General features: G+C 41.7%; 1 protein-coding gene across 1 annotated transcript in view; it reads right to left on the bottom strand.

Annotated features, from left to right (window-relative positions):
* The window catches only part of LOC127564908 (solute carrier family 23 member 1-like), a gene marked incomplete at its 5' end in the record, with an annotated part of 37325 nt that extends 18345 nt beyond the window's left edge, over nt 1–18980 (bottom strand). Inside the window, 3 exons of the mRNA XM_052001745.1 lie at nt 9817–9974; nt 11564–11704; nt 18804–18980. Coding sequence (XP_051857705.1) covers nt 9817–9974; nt 11564–11704; nt 18804–18980 — 476 coding nt within the window. The remainder of the gene's footprint in view (nt 1–9816; nt 9975–11563; nt 11705–18803) is intronic.
* Between the last annotated feature and the right edge of the window lie 706 nt (nt 18981–19686).

Raw genomic sequence — 19686 nt, 5'->3', positions numbered from 1 at the left:
CAAATAATTAAATATTAAGGGGGTACCTATCTAATAGGCAACTCCAAATAAGATATTTTTTAAAGAATGAGTTAGAATATAGTAGACCATTCTGCTCCCTACTCTGTTTGGCCTCAGGCAAAACATAAATTATGATATATTAATGTAATTGAATATCATTGCACAATGAGTAACAATGAAACGGACAGTTTCGGGGAAAGTTGGCAAGACTGATTCAGAATGAAGTGAGCAGAAACAGGAAAAAAAATTATGCAACAGTAACATAAGGAAAAACAACTGACAGACTTGAGAACTCTGATCAATGCAATAACCAATTACTATTGCAAGACCAATGATAGATTTCAGTAGGAAAGAAGAGAAAAGAGAGAAAGAAGAAGGAAACAGAAGAGGCGGAGGAGGAGAGAGAGAAAGGGAGAAATTGTGAGGGACTCAGAACAATGGTAACTAGCCTCTTATTGGGCACTAGGCTTCCTACTCAAAGTGGAGTGGGATGGGATGAAATTGTACCCAGTCTGCCCAGATTCGTTCACATTCTGACACTGACTTTGTGACTCAAACTTGTGTCATTTGGACACAGCATCTATTAAGTAGCTCTGTCAGCACTGTCTTCAGATCCTGGGGCCATTTTCTGGAGCAGGCATTGGGTTCTGTTATGGGGTCATCCCACCAATCAACTTCACCGGCTGATTCACCAACCCTCCTTCAATTTTAATCAACTCTCCCCCAAACCCAAAACTACAGGGATTCATAACCAATGATGTATTCATCTACACCCACAAATTTCTAGCATTAGTAATCACTCAGCAATTACATGATTTCACCAATATCTAATCAGTCTCACTTGTATTACTAAATACTCCAATGACATTAAACCTCCTTCAATTCTCCACCTGTTAAACATCTTCCACCACAGACTCTCGGGGACCAGCCTGTCACAGGTGTCCCAGCAACAACAGGAAAACATTCTCGGCAGGATAACTAATCACTTCCAATAGTCGGGTGCTCTCTCAGACCTGGATGCACATTGCCCTCCCTCAGTCAATCATAGCGCCCATTTTTGTGAGACTTGAAAGCACTCTCCTGATCTTTAGTGGGATCAGTGAACGTGAGATGTGGCTTCAGTTCTACTGTGGACGCGCATTAAGGTGGCAGTCACTATGGCTCGGGAATGGACAGAAGATGGCTGCTGCTGGTGATGGTGGGACTGGAAATTAGAATGACTCATGAAACTCCCACAGAGGCCATCAAAAACAAAATCCCATGTGTAATGTTATAAGTCTCATCTCCGGGAGTTTCAAAATTCTGACAGTTCTCTCAGATAAGAGGCAAACAAACCAGGCTTGTTTGGGGCTGGCTTCCTTAGCCAGACCGGGAAAAAATGCCCTCACAGTAACTCCCAACCACACACCCAAACTCATCAAAATCTGTCTCTGGAGAGGTTTTTATTATGGAGAATACATCTCCTTCAATCCCCGTTACCTCACTTACAATGTTTTAAGTCCAGTCTCATGAAATGAAAGACCCTTTCCCCTCCCCACAAATTTCAGAGATCAGTGAGCAGATAAAGGAAGTGCTGGGGGCAAGGGAGCACAGGGATATTCCTGCCCCACAGAAAGATTGCTGTCTATTCCATCCTTAGGAACTTTCGGTGGGGGGGGGGGGGTTGATTATTGTTCTCAAAAAGGACCAAAATGACATCCCAACAGCGGCTGATCAGAGCGACGGGAGTTTGGAGGGCTCTGCCCCAGGTGGGACACAAATAGTCCCCATGAACCCCCAGGGCGGCGTCTCTAACTGTGCATCTTTCATATTTCTCCTGCTTTGCTAATACAGCGCAGCACCTTCTCTGATGGGGGCCACCGGCCGAGCAGCCCCGTGCCAGCGTCTCCCACGTCACACTTCTGAAGGGAGACCTTGAGACTTTTCTGACCACCTTATGAGCGCCTGCCCTGTGTGAGCATTTCATAAAATCATCTTTTTGGTGAGCGTACATCTGAACAACGCGGTCAGCCCGACAGAGCTGGAATACTTGGCGGCTGAGTTTGAGAAAGGACCTCAGTGTCCGGTTCCTCATCCTGCCAGGGGATCTTCAGACCCTTCCTAAGACAACTCAAATGGAAGCGATTCCGTTTCCTGGCCCGGCGCTGGTACACTGCCCAGGTTTCACAGGCAAACAATAATGAGGGCAGCACAAAGGCTCAGTTTGGTCATCAGTCTAATCCCTTTTCCCTCCCACACTTTCCCTTGGAGCTTTCCAAACACTGAGCCAGCTCTGGCTACGCGTGTGTCAATTGTCATTATCAATGTGGGCATTAATTTCTTTTACCGCCTCGATGAGACCTGAGAAAGTAGCAGTTCCTGAGAAACCTGAAAGCTACCTGGCTTTGGGAGTGCCACAAACAATGCCGGCCAATGGGCTGGTCAGAAAGCTGTAGAATGCATTGGTAGGAATTACCGCACCCCTACCACTCCTTAATTGTACCTCCAAGCCACAATATTAACCTAATCTTTGTTTCTCTTTCCTATAAAATTATCTTCTTGATTCTGACTCTTTGACAAATTCCCTTGGAAATTAGCCCAAATGTCTTCTTATTTGGGGGTCTTTGCTAGATTCCCTTGGAACTTTAACCCACTTCAATTGGAAGCACAATTATAATAAATCTTTGTCTTTTAATTTGGAGACAAACTGAATGTGTAAATTCTTTCACCAAACCCATGGCACTGAGAAGGGGACCCTAACCTTGTTTGGGTGTCTTCCCCCTCAACACCCTCATTCTCCAATATCTGTATCTGATACTATGGTTTCTACACTGGCAGATGGCACCAGATCATAGATATTCTGTTCAGGAATCATAGAATTCAAGGAATATTTGAGCTGAGAAAAATCTTAATAGTCATATCCTCCAACTCTCCCTCTTTTCACATTTTATACTTAAGGAAAATGAAGCCTAAAGAAGGTAGATGACTTACTTGGGGTCACAAGGTTAGGTAATATAGGACCCAACGTTTATACCAGATCTCCTGACTCTCAGCTGAATGTCCCTTCCAAACTTGAATGACAATGCTGTTTTCTGCCTAGACTTCAAGCAATTGACTTCAAAAAAGACTCAGACCTTCTCCCTTCTACCTTTCCCGGTTTCCCTCCACAGTGATGGATAGTTGGCTGCGATATTAATTTTCCCAGTCAAATCCCCCTGAGTTCCATGAATGCCCACAGAGAAAAAACTGCAGACTTTCTTTCAACAAGAATATGAAATCATCATCATTTACTGCTTACCTTCGGTAGAATGTACTAGATGGTACAGGAAATAGAAAATAAACAAAAGATATGATTTCTGCCCTTAAGAACATTACCATCCTTGGAAAAGTCCATATGAAAATGAATCCTAAAAGAGGAATCACTTATGGAAGTATTATCAATATGAATCCAAGAAGATTGAAAATTCCTTGAAGGCAGGAAATGTTTGGATTTTTGTACATGTTAAGTATTGAAATGCTCACTCCTCTCCTCTTTTCTTCTCTTCTCTCTCTTCTCCTCTTCTTTCCTCTTTTCTCCTTTGTTCTGCTTTCCCTCTCCCCTTTTCCTCTCGTGTCCTCTCCTCTGTTCAACTCTCCTTTCCACAGCTCAAACAGAACAAACGAGGCTTTAATTCTCTTGAAAAGAACTAGGTGAAGTGATGTAAACTGTGTCCCCTTTAATCTTTAGGGGGAGAAAGGTTGGAAAGGAATCTTTGGGGGAAGGGTGCTCCTGACTCTCAAACCCCACCCATTCAAGATACATAATCTCATTCAATTTTGAATTGAATTGAAAATCAGTCTCTCAGATTCATCCAGAGATGGTACCCTCCCCCTAAGATCAAAGAAACCCTAGACCTTAGAAGGTTAATAAAAGATGACTCTGAAACTCCAATCTTTGCTAAATGCCCTTCTGGATTTAGCCCACTGATAAAGGTATTTTCTTCTCAGTGTAAACCCATCTTTGCTAAATTCCTAATCAGGAGTTTGCCTGCTAAGAAAAGAAAGAAATTATTTTGCTACAAATTTTTTTTGCCACAAACTTCAGGTTTGAGAATTCTTTTGCAAGGAATCTGCAAATTTGGGAGACTTTCCCTCTGCCTTGCCAGTTTGGTGACCTGTTATTCCCTCCTATCCTGCTCCCTTAATGGGACATGATTTAATGGTGAAATTGGGGACCCAATTTTTTCTCCTCAGACCCCCAGATGGTCTTTTTGTGCTGCTCTTAAAGCCCTCCCATATTCCCTCTGAAATCTGGGAGAAAATAGATTCCTATGCCATTCCAGCCTTAGTCAGGATTAAGAAATGTCTTAAGCACAGACTTTTAGCTAGAGAGTTAGGAGATTTGGAGCCACTTAACTGCAGTCTTATTTTGATCTGTAGTCCCCAAAAGCAAGACCAGGCCCTGGGTGATCTCAGATCCACAGCCTATTTCTCAAAGAAACTGGACTCAGTTTCCCTAGGATGGCCCTCCTGCCTTAGAGCGGTGGCTGTCATGGCCCTTTTAATTGAAGAAGCCTCAAAACTAACTTTGGGACAGCCATTACAGGTTCTAACCCCGCACTGTGCTTGGAGCATTTTAGAAGCCAAAGGGCATCTGGTGGGAGGCTTACTGGATATCAGCTTCTCCTGCTAGATATCCTTGATCTGACTCTGAGTAGGGAGACATCATTCATAATTGTGAGGAAGCTTTAGATCCTGCCTACTCCAGCCGACCTGACTTGGGACATTCCTCTTGATAACCTAGATGGGGATAACCTAGATTCCTCTTGATAACCTAGATAACCTAAAGATAGCTTTACAGATGGTCCAGCTTTCTTGAAAATGGGGGAAAAAGGCAGGATATTCTGTGGTGACCCTCAACAGCACACTGGAGGCTGAGAACTCACTGCCCCAACCAGAGCTGTGGAACTGGGGAAGGGAAGGAGAGGGAACATCTATACTGACTCCAAATATGCTTTTCATATTTTGCACGCTCACGGGGCTATATGGAAAGAAAGGGGACTTTTGGCAGCAAAGAATTCTACATTAAATATGCAGGAGAAATTATGCAGCTACTACAGGCTGTCCATAAACCCAGAGAGGTTTCAGTCATATTTTGTAAAGGACACCAGAAGGGAGAACGGGTTTGCGCTAAAGCTCCTGCTCATTCACCCCTTACTATCGTACCTTTAATCTCCCAGCTTCCTGATTCCTACACCCCTTCCCATAGCCCACAGGAGCAAGCCCTTGCAGAAGAAAGGAGACACACCCCTTTTCCTTCTGGCTGGTTTAAACCTCCCCCTCTCCTGAAGCTGGGGCTCAGAGAAGGGGCACATACCCAGGGGAGACTGGTTTCAAGTTGCTTTTGGCCTACACCTTTACTAATTGGGTAGAAGCTTTTCCCTGCAGGACTGAGAAGGCTCTGGGGGTATCGAGGCGCTTGCTAAAAGAGATCATACCTCGCCTCAGCCCACCTAGCTCCTTGCAAAGTGACAAATAGTCCAGCATTTACCTTTCAGGTATTTCAGTACTCCTGGGAGCACTCTGGGGAAAGAAGGGTGAAATTGTCTGTGTCCTTCTTTCTCTCACTATAATCTCCTTCCTAGTTCTTTCTCTCTCCAAGGATGAAAGCTTTGCTCCTAGCATCCTCTCTTTGGCTTTTCTGGATGTCATTCTGTGGCCCCTGCCAATAGTTAACTCCTTCTTAGCCTTTCAGCGAGGGAGCTCCGTGGGCAGTGGGAGCGATCAGGATTGTTGGGTGGGCCATCAGCATCCTTAAGGCGGCCCACAGAGGGGAGCTGGTGCATTATTTGCATCTCCACCCTGGATGCATCCCACTTTTAACCTGCTTGTGAGATTTGTTTCCCCCAGGCTCCAAGCAAACTTCTCACTGCTCCTTCAGCCTGAAGATCATGGGACACTCTATATCTCCTAGATGCTGCTGCCGCCATCTTCAAATCTCAACTTCCCCTCCTGGCCTGAACCCCCATTGAACATAGGGACAACTCTATGCTCCTTGCCAGCTTGAAGCAGCTACTGAAAATGAGATCTTCGTCCTTTTGCCCCAAATGAATTTGGGGGCACTGCTTGAGGGGGGAATGATGCAAACTGTGTCCCCTTTAATCTTTGGGGGGAGAAGGTGGAAAGGAATCTTGGGGGGAAGGGGGCTTCTGATTCTCAAACCCTCTCAGCCTCTGGGAGGGGCCACAACCATTCAAGATCCGTAATCTCATTCAATTTTGAATTGAATTAAATTGAAAATCAGTCTCTCAGATTCATCCAGATTCATCCCCTGGCTTCGGACTAAAGATCAAAGAAGCCCCAGATCTCAGAAGGCTAATAAAAGATGACTCTGAAACCCCAATTTTTGCTAAATGCCCTTCTGGACTTAGCCCACTGAGGAAGATATTTTCTTCTTAGTGTCAACCCATCTTTGCTAAATTCCTAATCAAGAATTTGCCCACTAAGAAGCAGACTGTCTTCTTAGTGTAAATAAACCTATTCTTTGCGACAAACCTCAGGCCTGTATTCATTGGAGTTTGTGCATTCTTTTGCAAAACCTGCACAACCAGCCAAGGGGATCCCATTGCTGTTAAGGGATCTCTTACCCTCAATTCTCGCATCTCATCAAAGGCTTCTAACATGTTGGGTGTCCTTTGGAGAATATATGGGAAAATATGAGCAGGAACTGAGGGAGGATGTGAAATCAAGGATCTTTCAAAGTATCATATTCAAAGAATGACTCCCTTTGGTTGAGACGGAAGACATTTATTAAGGTCCCCAGATGGTTGTCATAGATATGGCAAAAGAATTCGCCAACTCAATTTATCTCCAAGTTAAGAGGCAAAAATTACTCTGACCAAATTCCAAGGGAATTTAGCAAAGAACTAGAAGCTAGAAGGCAGTTTTATAGGAAAGAGAAACAAAGATCAGGTTCAATTGGCTGACATGCTAATTTTATGGTTTAGAGGTATAATTGAGAAATGGTAGGGATTATTGAATTCAATGACTTTTTGAAGAGTATTGAATAGAGTCAGAGCAGTTCCCATCATTGTATTCTATGGTTTAATGACCCACAGATTGTTCTCTGACAGGCAGCATTGTTTGCAGCATTCCCAAGGCTGGGTAGCCTTGCTACATTCTCCCTAGGAGCTCCACTTCATCACCTTGATATCTAATAGGGAGTAAAACCAAACTGACAAAACTAGAAATGAAAAGCCTAGTCTGATGAGCAGAAGCCTGCCAGGTAGAGATTATTTCACAACTTGGGTTTAATAGTTTCCATATAGTTACAATCAGGTTTAATAGTTACCAGCTATATCACCAACAAGCAAGTCACAAAACCCAAGTGTCATTTTTCCTCCTGTATAAAAGGATCTTATAATACTTGCTCTACCTGTTTCATGGAGTTGTGGTCAGAGGAATACTTTACAGCCTCTAGGTATGATTCAGATATGAACATCTATTAATAATAAGGAGTTCCAAATAAGTGGATAATTTGAGGAAGGGGTTATTAACTGTAAACCTTGCAGAGGACCAATTTTAAAAGCATTTTCAATGTGTTTCTTTTGTTCAGATACATAAGACATGCTAGAAATAATAGCATGCTCTTGGTCCTTCCAAGAAACAATTAGCTAATTGTGCATTTTTGCAGATTATTTGAGGACCAACTCCATCATAACCTCTCAGCACAGGTCAGGGATGGAGCTGGCAACAAGGGCTATTATTAGCTGGCAAGCTTTTAAGACCTACCACCATCTCTTCTTACATATCTAAACTCCATTCACATACAAATCTGCCGGTAAATTCTCAGTCACACCTAGGGAGTGGTTTCTGAATAAACAGATTCTTGGCAGATAATAATCAAACTTTTCAGGATTCATGATTCTAATCTGTTCTCTCAATTTCCTTTCTCTTCCCTATTTGTATTTCCTGACATCTGATCACCTCCTTAGTCTTTTGATTTTCCCTCACAGTAGAGGCACAAAACAGGTTAATAAACATCTCTTGATTGCAACATCTCTTCCCTCAATAAACACACACCTGGGTGTTTAATACTTCTTTTTTCTCTTTGGGTTTTAGGTCTCCCCTGGGGAGCTTGCTGGGGGCATGACACCTTATGAATGATTTTGCATCCTTCTTGACCTGTTTTTGGAGATAGTCTGTGGGTCCTGGATGTCGGAAGGAGTGTTGCCCTGGTGACCAGCTGTATTTCCCTCTTTCCCACAAAAGCTGCCCAGAATCGCTAGACTTTGTCTTTCTTCCTTGGATCAGAGCTGGTGGACCTTGGCTCCAGAATGACAGGAAACTCTCTTTTTAAGTCATGTGGGTGGAATAAGAAGGGGAGCTGCTGAATTTGGTTTAGGAGACAGGACCCGTCTGAAGCTGAGGAATGACTAGGAACTATGGAGGACCTTTTGCATCCTATTTTGCTATGGCCCTTTTTTATCTGCTGCCATGTCTCCCTGCAGTTCTCCGGATATTTATCAGTAAATAAACCTGTTAACATTTAGCCCAGTGTTATGAAAAGTTTTGTTATAACAACAAATAGATAAATACTTGTTAGATGAATTTACATTTAGCCACTAACTGTTTTATACCTTTGTAGCTATGCTCTTCTGATTCCTGATGACTTGAACACTAACAATTCTAATGCTCTGTGCCATTATGTCCACAGCACTCTACTGACTCATATCAACAATTTAAGCTGAGACACATTACTTATTTTAATGATTAAATAAAAATATTCTCAATAGAAAAAGCCCATTTTCTCCTCTTTTCTATCTTCTACCTTTCCAGATATATTTATTTTTCTTTTTTTGTCTTTTGGAAGATTTATTTTGCTTTATCTTTAAAATTCATTTTTTCTTTAGTCATTAATTTATTAATTCATATATTCACTTATTCATCTATTTGTTCAATTACCTATTGATTGATTTGTTTATTCAGTTGTTCATTCATTATTTCTTTAATTAATCTCTTTATATCTCTTTTTTTTCTCTTTTTTATTAAAGTTTTTTATTTCCAAAACATATGCATGGACAATTTTTCAACCATATTTATTTTTCTGTCTTTTGAGCTTTAATCTTAAAATATCTTCAACATAAGTCCCTAACTCTTCCTTTGACATCTTCCTACCAAAAATTACTACTTCCATTATGATTTGGATATTCCATTAAAGAAAAAATCCAACCAAATACAATGTTAGGGCATTCAGAGAGGCAGAGCAATTGATGGGGGGGGGGGGGCAGGAGATCTGGATATTTTCCAAGATGGGCAAGATAGCCATGAGATGAGACTGGGTCTAGAGAATTGTTTTATTTTATATATTTCTATCACCAATAAACAGTAGATACTTAATAAATATTGGTTCATCCATTGATTAATACTACTTACCTGACTTCTATCAGCTGAATTTTCTTCAAGTTTTATCCCCAAAGTAGAGTATAGGTAGCAACTCTGAGTATAGGGAGTTGGTTAAGAGAAAGGCCAATCTAAGTGATAGTTTGCCTTTTTGTGCTTCTAGAAATGGGTTGTGAGAAAGCTCTGAGAAACTTGGGTTCCCTGAAGCCTTGGGAAGTGACGTTAGAACACTAGGAACATAGAAAGAGGATAAAGAAAAGCACTTAATCCATCAATTTAAGTACCCCCATATGCTACCTACTAAAGATGCAAATATGAAAATGAGACAATCCCTTCCTTCAAGGAGCTAATAATATTTTTCCCAGTCTTGCAGAGGGCTTTAGTGGGAAGAACTCATTTCACTGTTTTCCCTCCCCAAAGGGGAAGGGAAGAGTGTGGGCTCCAGTGTGCACTTACCTGACACCAAAAAACACCTGGAGGAGAGTGCAGATGCCAGACACAAAGAATATGGTGCTGATGAGATAGCTCTGGGTCAGGGGATCATGCTCCAGGCACAGGGACTTGGACAGGATCAGAGGCACAGCCACAAGCCCGCCCAGGGCTGTGAGATAATGCTGCGGGAGAGAGACGGGAAGGGCATGAAGATCTAGTGCTGATTCCTGCCCCGTGGAATAACAGGTACCATCCAAACCAAGGTCTAGTTAATAGGGAGGCTGGAACAAGAGCCGCTAGACGACTCAGCGGTGGGAGCCCTGGGCAAAGTCTGCAATACCCAGGTTCAAATTCAGCCTAAGAGAAGGGCAACCACACTCCAGCATCTTTGCTAAGAAAACGCGGCGGACAGAATGAGACACGACTGAACAGCAACGAGGCTCGATCAAGTCGGGGACGGCTGGAACATGGAGACTAACAGCCCAGCCTGTTTTGTCCCTTCACCGCATTTCCTGGTGCTGCTGACCACGGTCTGCCTTAATTTTCCTTCATTTAGGAAATGGAGTGATGGGAAAAGCAGGTGAGAGGGAGGGGGAAGCTGGCAGCTGAGACAGAGGGGCTTATTTTTTCTGGGGATTTCCTCACCTGGGAGCTCTAGCAAAATAGAGAAGTGAAGGGAGAGCTAAGCTCAAATTCAAGCTCAGGCACTTGCTAGTTATGTGACATAGCAAGTCACATCCCTTTGGTTTGCCTCAATTTCCTTAACTGTAAAATGCGGATAATAGTGGAATTTGTCTCCAGAGTCATTGCGAAGATGAAAATAAGAATAGTAGCACTGGAGGGGCTTACTAAATGCTTCTCTTCTCCCTTTCTTTTGTCATGTTAAAAAAAATTCTGAAGATCATATTAGAGGAACATAATCTTGAAATTATTTTCCTGGTGATAGCAAGAGATATCTCACGGAGCTAAAGATCTTCAGTTAGCCTTTGCCGATTTGCTGACTTACTGATCAGCCAGATCTCTGGAAGCACTCTATGACCATTCTTTCTCTCAGCAAAGCTAATTGGTCCATATGGACACTGAGATCCCAGTCCTAGTCTCACAAGAACTACCCAGAAATTAAACCATTCCAGAAAACAGGCTCCGCTATGGCAAACCCTCCTTGCAAACTCTGCTTTTGGGTCCCATCATCATCATGATCATCATATTGAAACACTTTAAGGTTTGCAAAGTGCTTTCTGTGTTGTCTTGTTTGAATCTCAAAACCCTCGGTGGTAAATGCCTTTTTACCAATGAGGAAACTGGGTCACAGTGCCTGGTACACAGTAGGAATTTAACAAATGTTTATTGATTACTTGGTTGACTGAGAGGTGAAGTAACTTCCCAGTGCCGGACAGTTAGGAAGTATCTGAGACAGGGTAGGACTTGGGTCTTGCTGACTCCAAGTCTAAGCTCTGGCAGCTGGACCAACCACAACCCAGTCTCCATCTTCCCTCAGCTCTCAGTATCACCTTAAGTTCTCATGGTCAGGGAAAGGCAAACCAATGGCAATCAGACATTATTTCTGCGACAGCAGGATAAGAGGATGCCTTTGTTTATTGCTCAGGATCAGTACAATATATCAGACCAGTGGTGACAAAGTTTGTGTCTAGATGCTCAGACCAGTTTGTTTTTAGGATGGTCAAACAAGTTCAAGAAAAGTCATTTCAACTGAGGATCAGTTTTTTTTCAATATTGATTTCCAGGGAATTTTTTGATTTGATGTTCTTACCTGAATCCCAAGAAAGATGCAGAGGTACCAGGGTGGGGTGTCTGTTATGCTGTAGGCCAGTTGTTTATGGCCGTGATTCTGGGCCTCTCCATTCTGCTTCTTGCCTTGTCCCTTCATGCTGAGACTTGGCAGGATGTCATTCTGTAAGAACCAAGTCACCAACTTTTATTGAGAACCCACCACATCTAGAACCCTGTTCTAGACCCTAGGAGATACAAAAGAACCAACTTTCTCTGAAGAGAAAACCAGGGTAGATAAGGAATATGCACAAAGCAACATAAAATTAAACACAAACTAATGGAGAAGATATAGAATATATACAGGACTAAGTTATAGGAGTATTTCAGATTTGCCAAAGATAGCGTGAATTATGCTCCTAATGTTTGTTCCCTGGCTTTTGTCTCATAAATCAGAGTTTTATAGATGAGGAAACTGAGGCACAAAGATGTTTGGAGGTATGGATTAAGAGGAAAGAGGGAACTCAGGATATGTAATATATATATATATATTTTGGTAAACTAGGTCTTCTACTGAAAGACAGTGTTCTGGGAATGATATAGGGAGTGATGAGGGTTTTTTTTTTAATTTTTTTTATTTTTCCAAATACATGCAAAGATAGTTTTCAACATTCACCTTTGTAAAAACCTTGTGTTCCAATTTTTTTCTACATTACTTCTCCCCTCCCTCTCTAAGACAGCAAGCAATCTGAGATAGGCTGCACAAGAAAAATCAGATCAAAAGAGAAAAAAAACATAAAAAAGAAAAAAAGCAAGCAAACAAACAACAAAAAAAGATACTTTGATCCACATTCAGTTCCCATAGTCCTCTCTTTGGGTATGGATGGTACTTTCCATCACAGGACTATTGGAACTTCCTTGAATCATCTCATCATTGCAAAGAGACAAGTCCATCACAATTGATTATCACATAATCTTGTTGTTGCTGTATACAATGATCTCTTAGTTCTGCTCACTTCACTTAGAATCAGTTTATGGAAATCTTTCCAGGCTTTTCTGAAGTCATCCTCCTGATCATTTCTTATACAACAATAATATTCCATTATATTTATAAGTCATAGTTTATCCAGCCATTCTCCAACTGATGGGCATGGACCATTTTTTAGAATGATGTTTTTAAATGCATAAAATAAAATTTAAAAGACTATATACTCCAAGTCATTATTAATCAGAGAAATGCAAATTAAGACAACTCTGAGATACCACTACACACCTGTCAGATTGGCTAGAATGACAGGGAAAGATAATGCAGAATATTGGAGGGGATATGGGAAAACAGGGACACTGATACATTGTTGGTGGAATTGTGAACACATCCAGCCATTCTGGTGAGCAATTTGGAACTATGCTCAAAAAGTTATCAAAGTGTGCATACCCTTTGATCCAGCAGTGTTTCTACTGGGCTTATACCCCAAAGAGATACTAAAGAAGGGAAAGGGACTCGTATATGCCAAAATGTTTGTGGGAGCTCTTGTAGTGGTTAGAAGCTGGAAAATGAGTGGATGCCCATCAATTGGAGAATGGTTGAGTAAATTGTGTTTATGAATGTTATGGAATATTATTTTCTGTAAGAAATGACCAGCAGGATGAATACAGAGAGGACTGGCGAGACTTACATGAACTGATGCTGAGTGAAATGAGCAGAACCAGGAGATCTATGAGGATGTATTCTGATGGAAGGGGATCTCTTCGACAAAGAGAAGATCTAACTCAGTTTCAATTGATCAATGATAGACAGAAGCAGCTACACCCAAAGAAAGAACACTGGGAAATGAATATAAACTGCTTGCATTTCTGTTTTTCTTCCCGGGTTATTTATACCTTCTGAATCCAATTCTTCCTGTGCAACAAGAGAACTGTTTGGTTCTGCAAACATATATTGTATCTAGGATATACTGTAACCTATTTAGCATACATAGGACTGCTTGACATCTGGGAAAGGGGATGGAGGGAGGGAGGGGAAAATATTGTAAAAAATTACCCAGGCATGGGTTCTGTCAATAAAAAGTTATAATTTTAAAAAAAAGAAAATTTAAAAAAATTTTAAAAGACTATATAAAGGAAATCAATTATAGCATGTAAATGCCATAAATGTGCTCATTAAAAATGAAAACAAATTTAGAAATAAAAAAGAATAATACATATAAATTAGAGTAGTTGTCATCTTGTTATATAAAATTATCATTTTTAGTCATGTCCAACTCTTTTATGACCCCATTTGGAGTTTTCTTGGCAAAGATACTGGAGCAGGTGGCCATTTCTTTCTCCAGTTCATTATATAGATGAGATACTGAAGTAAAAAGGGCTAAGTAAAAAGTGCCCCCCCACACACACAACTAGTAAATGCTTGGGGTCAGATTTGAATTCAGGGAGACCAGCCTTCCGGACTCCAGGCCCAGCACCTCGTAACTGCCAGTAAACCAAGGCACAGGCCACAACTCAGGACTCAAATGACTTAAATTCAATTTGGGAAGGTTCTCATTACAAACAAAATGATGATTTAGGTCATAGGAACATCTGAATTTGACTGATTTGCAGCTTTCCACTAAGGAGTTTCTCTTCCCCAGTAAGCATCATGCATCATAAGTATTAAATATACAGCAGATTTATTATAGACACATAAAGATCAGGGAAGGGACTACAATCTTCCTTTAGCAAAACCAGAGTTGTGCCGCTTCTAGGCGTTTCCCTTCCCTCCTTTCCTTTCCCCCATAGCTTGGGATTTACAGGCTAAATTACTTCTTAAGGACCTAGCCTTAAACCCCGATCATTCTGCTTCTCACTGTTTGGCCAACACTGGGTCCCAAGCAAGTCCCACTTGGTTATTGGCCCTGCCTGGCTCAGAGTGAACGTACATAGCAACTGTTTCTGTTTGGGCCAGAAATGCTGAGCATCTTCTCCTCCCAGATTGGTTTTTTTCCTTTTTTTGACTCCATAAGAGGCCATTCTCTGGCCATATTACTCACCTGGCCTTAATCATTGCCTCAGACTGAGACCCAGTGGGCCAAAGTTTCCCCCTGCATCCAGGGCCATGTCCAGTCATCCTGGACATCTCTATCTCTTTCTCTCTCCTGATCCATACCTGGCCAGATGGCTCTGCAGGGGGAAGTGAGGCAGGTGACCTTGCACATCCCTCCCTCACTTCAATCCGATTCCCTTGCCTGTCATGGCATCCCCTCCCCGATGTCACGTTCTTCTTAGATAAGGAAGGACAAACAATCAAAATAATCCTTCTCCCCATTCCCCAGATTTACTCATAATTCCAGCAAACTCACAGCATCAATTAGTCCAATCTCTGACTCACTTTCTCCTCTCTTGGCTTCCTAGGACTGGATGATGATCAGCTGCCCTTCTCCTTCCTGGGGCTGAGCTTTCCCTCATGCACCTGCTCCCAAAGTTTATAATGCCATGATTCAGCTCCTCTGGTCTCTTCACAGAGACTCAAACCCGCAAATCATCCTGGCAACTACAGGTCCTGGTTTGACCCTGGAATTTAAGGCTCAGGATTAATCTCAACCCATCCCCATCTCCTGTCTCACTGCTGGCTCCTTTCATCCTCTACCATCTACCCCGCTCTGAAGTAGGTGATGCAGGAGACAGAACACTGAACCTGAAGTCAAATCCAGACTCAGACACTTACTATCTATTAACAAGTCTATTTAACCTCAGTCTTTCCTGGTTTCCTCAACTGTGAAATAAACAACAATATCATCTACATCCCAGAGTTTCTGGGAGGGTAAATGAGAGGATATCTGTAGAATGTTTTGCAGACCTTAAAGTGCTATATGAATGCTAGTTTTTATTTTATCCATTTATTATTATTATTATGACAATGACTGTTACTGCTGGTGTTACTACTTCACCATAGTGTTCTCAATATTCTGCACATCTCTTAAATATATAAATTATTGAGTCCTTCTATATCATTCTCTTTTAACTTTATTTTCTCCTTTTCCTCATCATTGAAATTCTTTCTCTTTTTATGTTTTCATAATTTCATTCTTGAGAAGTTCCCATCTTTTGAGGCCTGATAAATGCCACAGAATTCTCAACTAAGAGAGCCAGCTCTTTTCTCTAAACTGCTTTAAAACTTTCTCTTTCCAAATCTGGGGCGCATATCTAACTATACCCTGCTTTCCTCTCCATCTCATATATCCTACTGTAGCACAGACCCTTTTCTCCCAAAGTTCCCAAATCCCTGAGAGATTTGCTGATATTGTAGGGGGAAAGTCAGACCCCAACAAAGATTCAGCTAGATGGCTTCTGGGGTCCCTTCCAACTTGGAAATCGTGCAGTTCTGTTCCCTACATCCCCAGCACCCTTTTTTGTGCCTTTGCTAATGCTGTTCCCTCTGACTAATGGGTCTTTCCTCCTTTCCTGCTTTACCCCATGTCTATCTGTCTAAGTTCTACACAAATTCTTCAAAGCCAATGTTGGACCTATTCTGTACCTCACTCCTAAGCCCAATTATAGGTAATCTCTCTTCCTCCTTTTAAAGCCTGAAGAACTTGGTGGTCCTTCTCTTATAGCACTTGTCACATCCTACCTTTTTTACGGTTACTTATGTACATATCTTGTCCCGCTTCCTAAAATACTAATTTCTTGATGGTCAGAGCTGTCTTATCAGCTTCCTTTTGGCTTTACATAAGACTTTTAGATACATGATTATTTCATTTGTGCTTCATAACAGATCTGTGTGAAGCAAGGTGTACAATTACTAGTTAGTATCCCTTACTTAGAAAAGCAAAAAAATGGCAGCTCTTTAGAGCTGGAGATCTACAGTATGGGATCTTAAATAGATCATTAAGCCTGGGCTAGAATTCTTCCTCAGACACTTAAGAGCTGTGCAGTATTGTGAGGAAAATGAGGTTTCTTCATCTTTAAAATGGATGTGGAGGAATGATAATAATATAATAAAATTAGTAGTACTTTATATAGTACTTTAAGATTTTCAAAGTGTATCATTTAATCCTCATGACATCCCTAGGAGGTTGGTACTAATATTATATCCATTTTACAGAGGAAGAGACTGAGGCAGGCAGATATTAAATGACTGATTCAGGGTCACACAGCTAGTAAATCTCTCACACCAGATTTGAACTCAACTTTTTCTGCCTCTAAATCCAGCATTCCTTTTACTTCACCACCTAGCAGCTACCTCACAGCACTGTTGTAAAGATCAATCAAACATCAAATATCTAATAGAAATACCATTAGATGCTGCAAAGAATGAAACAATTCCTACATGCAAAGAACTGAACAGAAGACACTGAATAGAACAGACAACAAAGGACGTATATAGAAAGAAAGGCTTCATGCGGAAGATGATATTTGAGTAAAGTCTTAAAGGAAGAGAGACTGTTTGAATAGGATAGACAACAAGGATATACAGAAAGAAAGCCTTTGTGCAGTAGATGGAGTTTGAGCAATGTTTAAAAGGAAGAGACTAGGAGAAGTTAAAAGGGAATGTATTCCTGGAACTTGAGGATGTCTGTGAAAAGACATGGAGGTGAGAGAGATAAGGTTTAAAGGAGAAGATGCATGAAAGACAGATTTGCAAACCGTAAGCCACTAGGCAAATATGATTGAGGGGATAATCTGGCTGAAGCCCATCGCGTTTCATACAAGCAAAAGAGCAGCTGTAACAAAGTGATTTGTCCATAGTCACTTAGTTTGTAAACTGCAAGGTCAGGATCTGATTTCAAGTTGATTTGACTTCAAGCTTTTTTACTATAGCATCCTGCTGATCTCTTCCACGGCATAAAGCACAGAGCCTTAGAAACAGTTGAAATGTTTAGGAGAACTGCACATGTTTAACCTATGTCGGGTTGCTTGCTGTCTTAGGGAAGGGGAGGAAGGGAGAGAAGGAGGAAATTTTGGAAAATGAGGTTTTGCTAAGATGAATATTGAAAACTATCTTTGTATGTATTTGGAAAAATAAAATACGATTCAAAGAAACAGCTGAATATGCTTTTTTAAAATCAGTTTTTAAAAATGCAGATCTCTTTGGGAGGGTTAAGACTTTAAGGAATAAACTGAGCTCAAGACCCCATTCAAAACCATGAATGAGGCTAATATGTATTCATTCTACTACAGAAAGATTTCTGAAAAGTGATATTAAGGTATGTGTGTATGAGGAAAAAAAACAGTTAAGCTCCTGGAAGAGATGTGAAGTTGGAGCAGAAGAAACTGGAAGGACCCGTCTAGTTGGAATGATCAGCTGAACTCGGCAAAAGTGTTTGCAGTCAGTCCCAGCTGCTCCGGCCAGTGCCGGCGCGCGGAGTGATCAGTCTCCCTCCCAGGAATCAGAGTATCAGTTTGTACCTCGGACGGGGCCTCCGCTAGACTTTGAACTTCTTACTCTTGGGAAACATTCCTAATGGTTTTTTTCCTTGGCAAAGTGCTGAGGCGGTAGTCAATAAATACAATCGCAGATGGCTTTTTTTCCTATGGAGTTTTAAAGCACTCTGACAAAACAATTGAGAAAAATGACTTCATTGTATATTCACAACTATGTAGGTATCGTTATCCCTTTTTTACAGAAAAGTGAGGATTAAAGAAGTTACAAAGTGACCTTGGTTGCTTACAGTTAATGACTCGATCTTCCATTAGGTCACATGACTTCTCATCAATTGATTACAACTATCCAACATGGAGCACATGGAGACTTTGTTCTCTCTTGGGCAAGAATTTCAGATCTTTTGTCATCTGGCCTGTTGTTTAGCTCGTTCCCCCTCCCATTTAGTCACCAAAACATGCTTTACAGGAAGTGACAGGTTTTAGAAAACTAAATCCCATAAGAAAGGAAACAACCAATTCCATCCCTCCATTTTCATTACGGATCACATCCAGAGAAGTGATTTTCTCATTCTAGCATTGGGAAGCTTCCTCCACTCAAAAACTAGGTAATATCAATAAAGCAAAATGAGAAAGAATATTAGAAGTCTCTTCAGGGAGTCTTTCCTATTTCTTTTTCACCTAAACTTGTCTTCCATCTCTGTCTGTCTGTCTGTCTGTCTGTCTCTCTCTCTCTCTGTTTCTCTCGTCTCTCTGTCTCTGTGTGTGTGTCTCTGTCTCTCTGTGTCTCTCTGTCTCTCTGTCTCTCTCTCTGTCTCTGTGTCTCTGTCTCTCTATGTCTCTCTCCCCCTGTCTCCCATCTGTGTGTGTATGTGTCCTTTCACTTTCCTTCTCCTTAAGACCCTCTCCACAAGTAATTAACTCACCATCGTGGTGGAGTTCTCACAGCAGGGGATGGTGGCCAGCGTGGTGACCCAGAATCTCCTTCCCAGCTCCCTTTTAAGAGAAATGGAAATAAGAAAGGGGGAAAAGGAGACTTGCTTAGAGAGGAAGAGAAAGAAACAGCCCAGTTCCAGAAAATCTGAACCAGAGTTGTTTATAGATCAGGATATTTTTTCTGGAGCCTAAGTAAGCTCAAGGAAGGTTCCCCTGGAGAGCTGGGTGAGAAGAGGACGTTTTGGTTTCTGGTTTTAAAAACTCTCCAGGCTTCCTCTCCCCAGCCCTGCATCATAGATCGAGAGGGGAGGAGTATTTATGGAGAAGGTGTGGCATTATGGACTTTGTTAGGGCCCAATTCTAGGTGGGCAGTGGCGACTGCAGGGAGCACTCACCGCAGAGCAGTAGCTTCTGAACCAGGTCAGCTCCCCCCTCCTCCCCACCCTTTTCTCCAGTTTAAGTGATTCAGGCAGCCTTAGTACAAACTATTACAATTCCATATAATTGGAGCTGGCAGTCAGGAAATACCTGCCCTAAGTATTTGTGGCTTAAGTGGGATTGTATTCCTTGAGGGCAGCTAAGGTGAAGGAACCTGGGACTGAAAACTTAATACTGAAGTTAGACCTGAGCGTAAGGGAAAGTGATGGTTGTTATTCTTTGTCCTTCCTTCTCGAGGAGGACCATGATGTCGGGGAGGGGATGTCATGACATGCGAGTGGACTGGATTTAAGTGAGGGAGGCTGGGCAAGTGCCTCCCTTTCCTCTCCAGAGACATCTGGGATCAGTGCCAAGATATAGATCAGGACCATGGGAGGTGGTCCTGGATGCAATGGGAGACCGTGACCTTTGTAAGCTAAGGTCTTCAACAGGTCT

This window comes from Antechinus flavipes, chromosome 5 (assembly GCF_016432865.1).
Source record: "Antechinus flavipes isolate AdamAnt ecotype Samford, QLD, Australia chromosome 5, AdamAnt_v2, whole genome shotgun sequence".
Lineage (NCBI taxonomy): Eukaryota > Metazoa > Chordata > Mammalia > Dasyuromorphia > Dasyuridae > Antechinus > Antechinus flavipes.
Note: the sequence above shows the minus strand (reverse complement) of the source record. Positions and strands in the feature narration are given on the sequence as shown.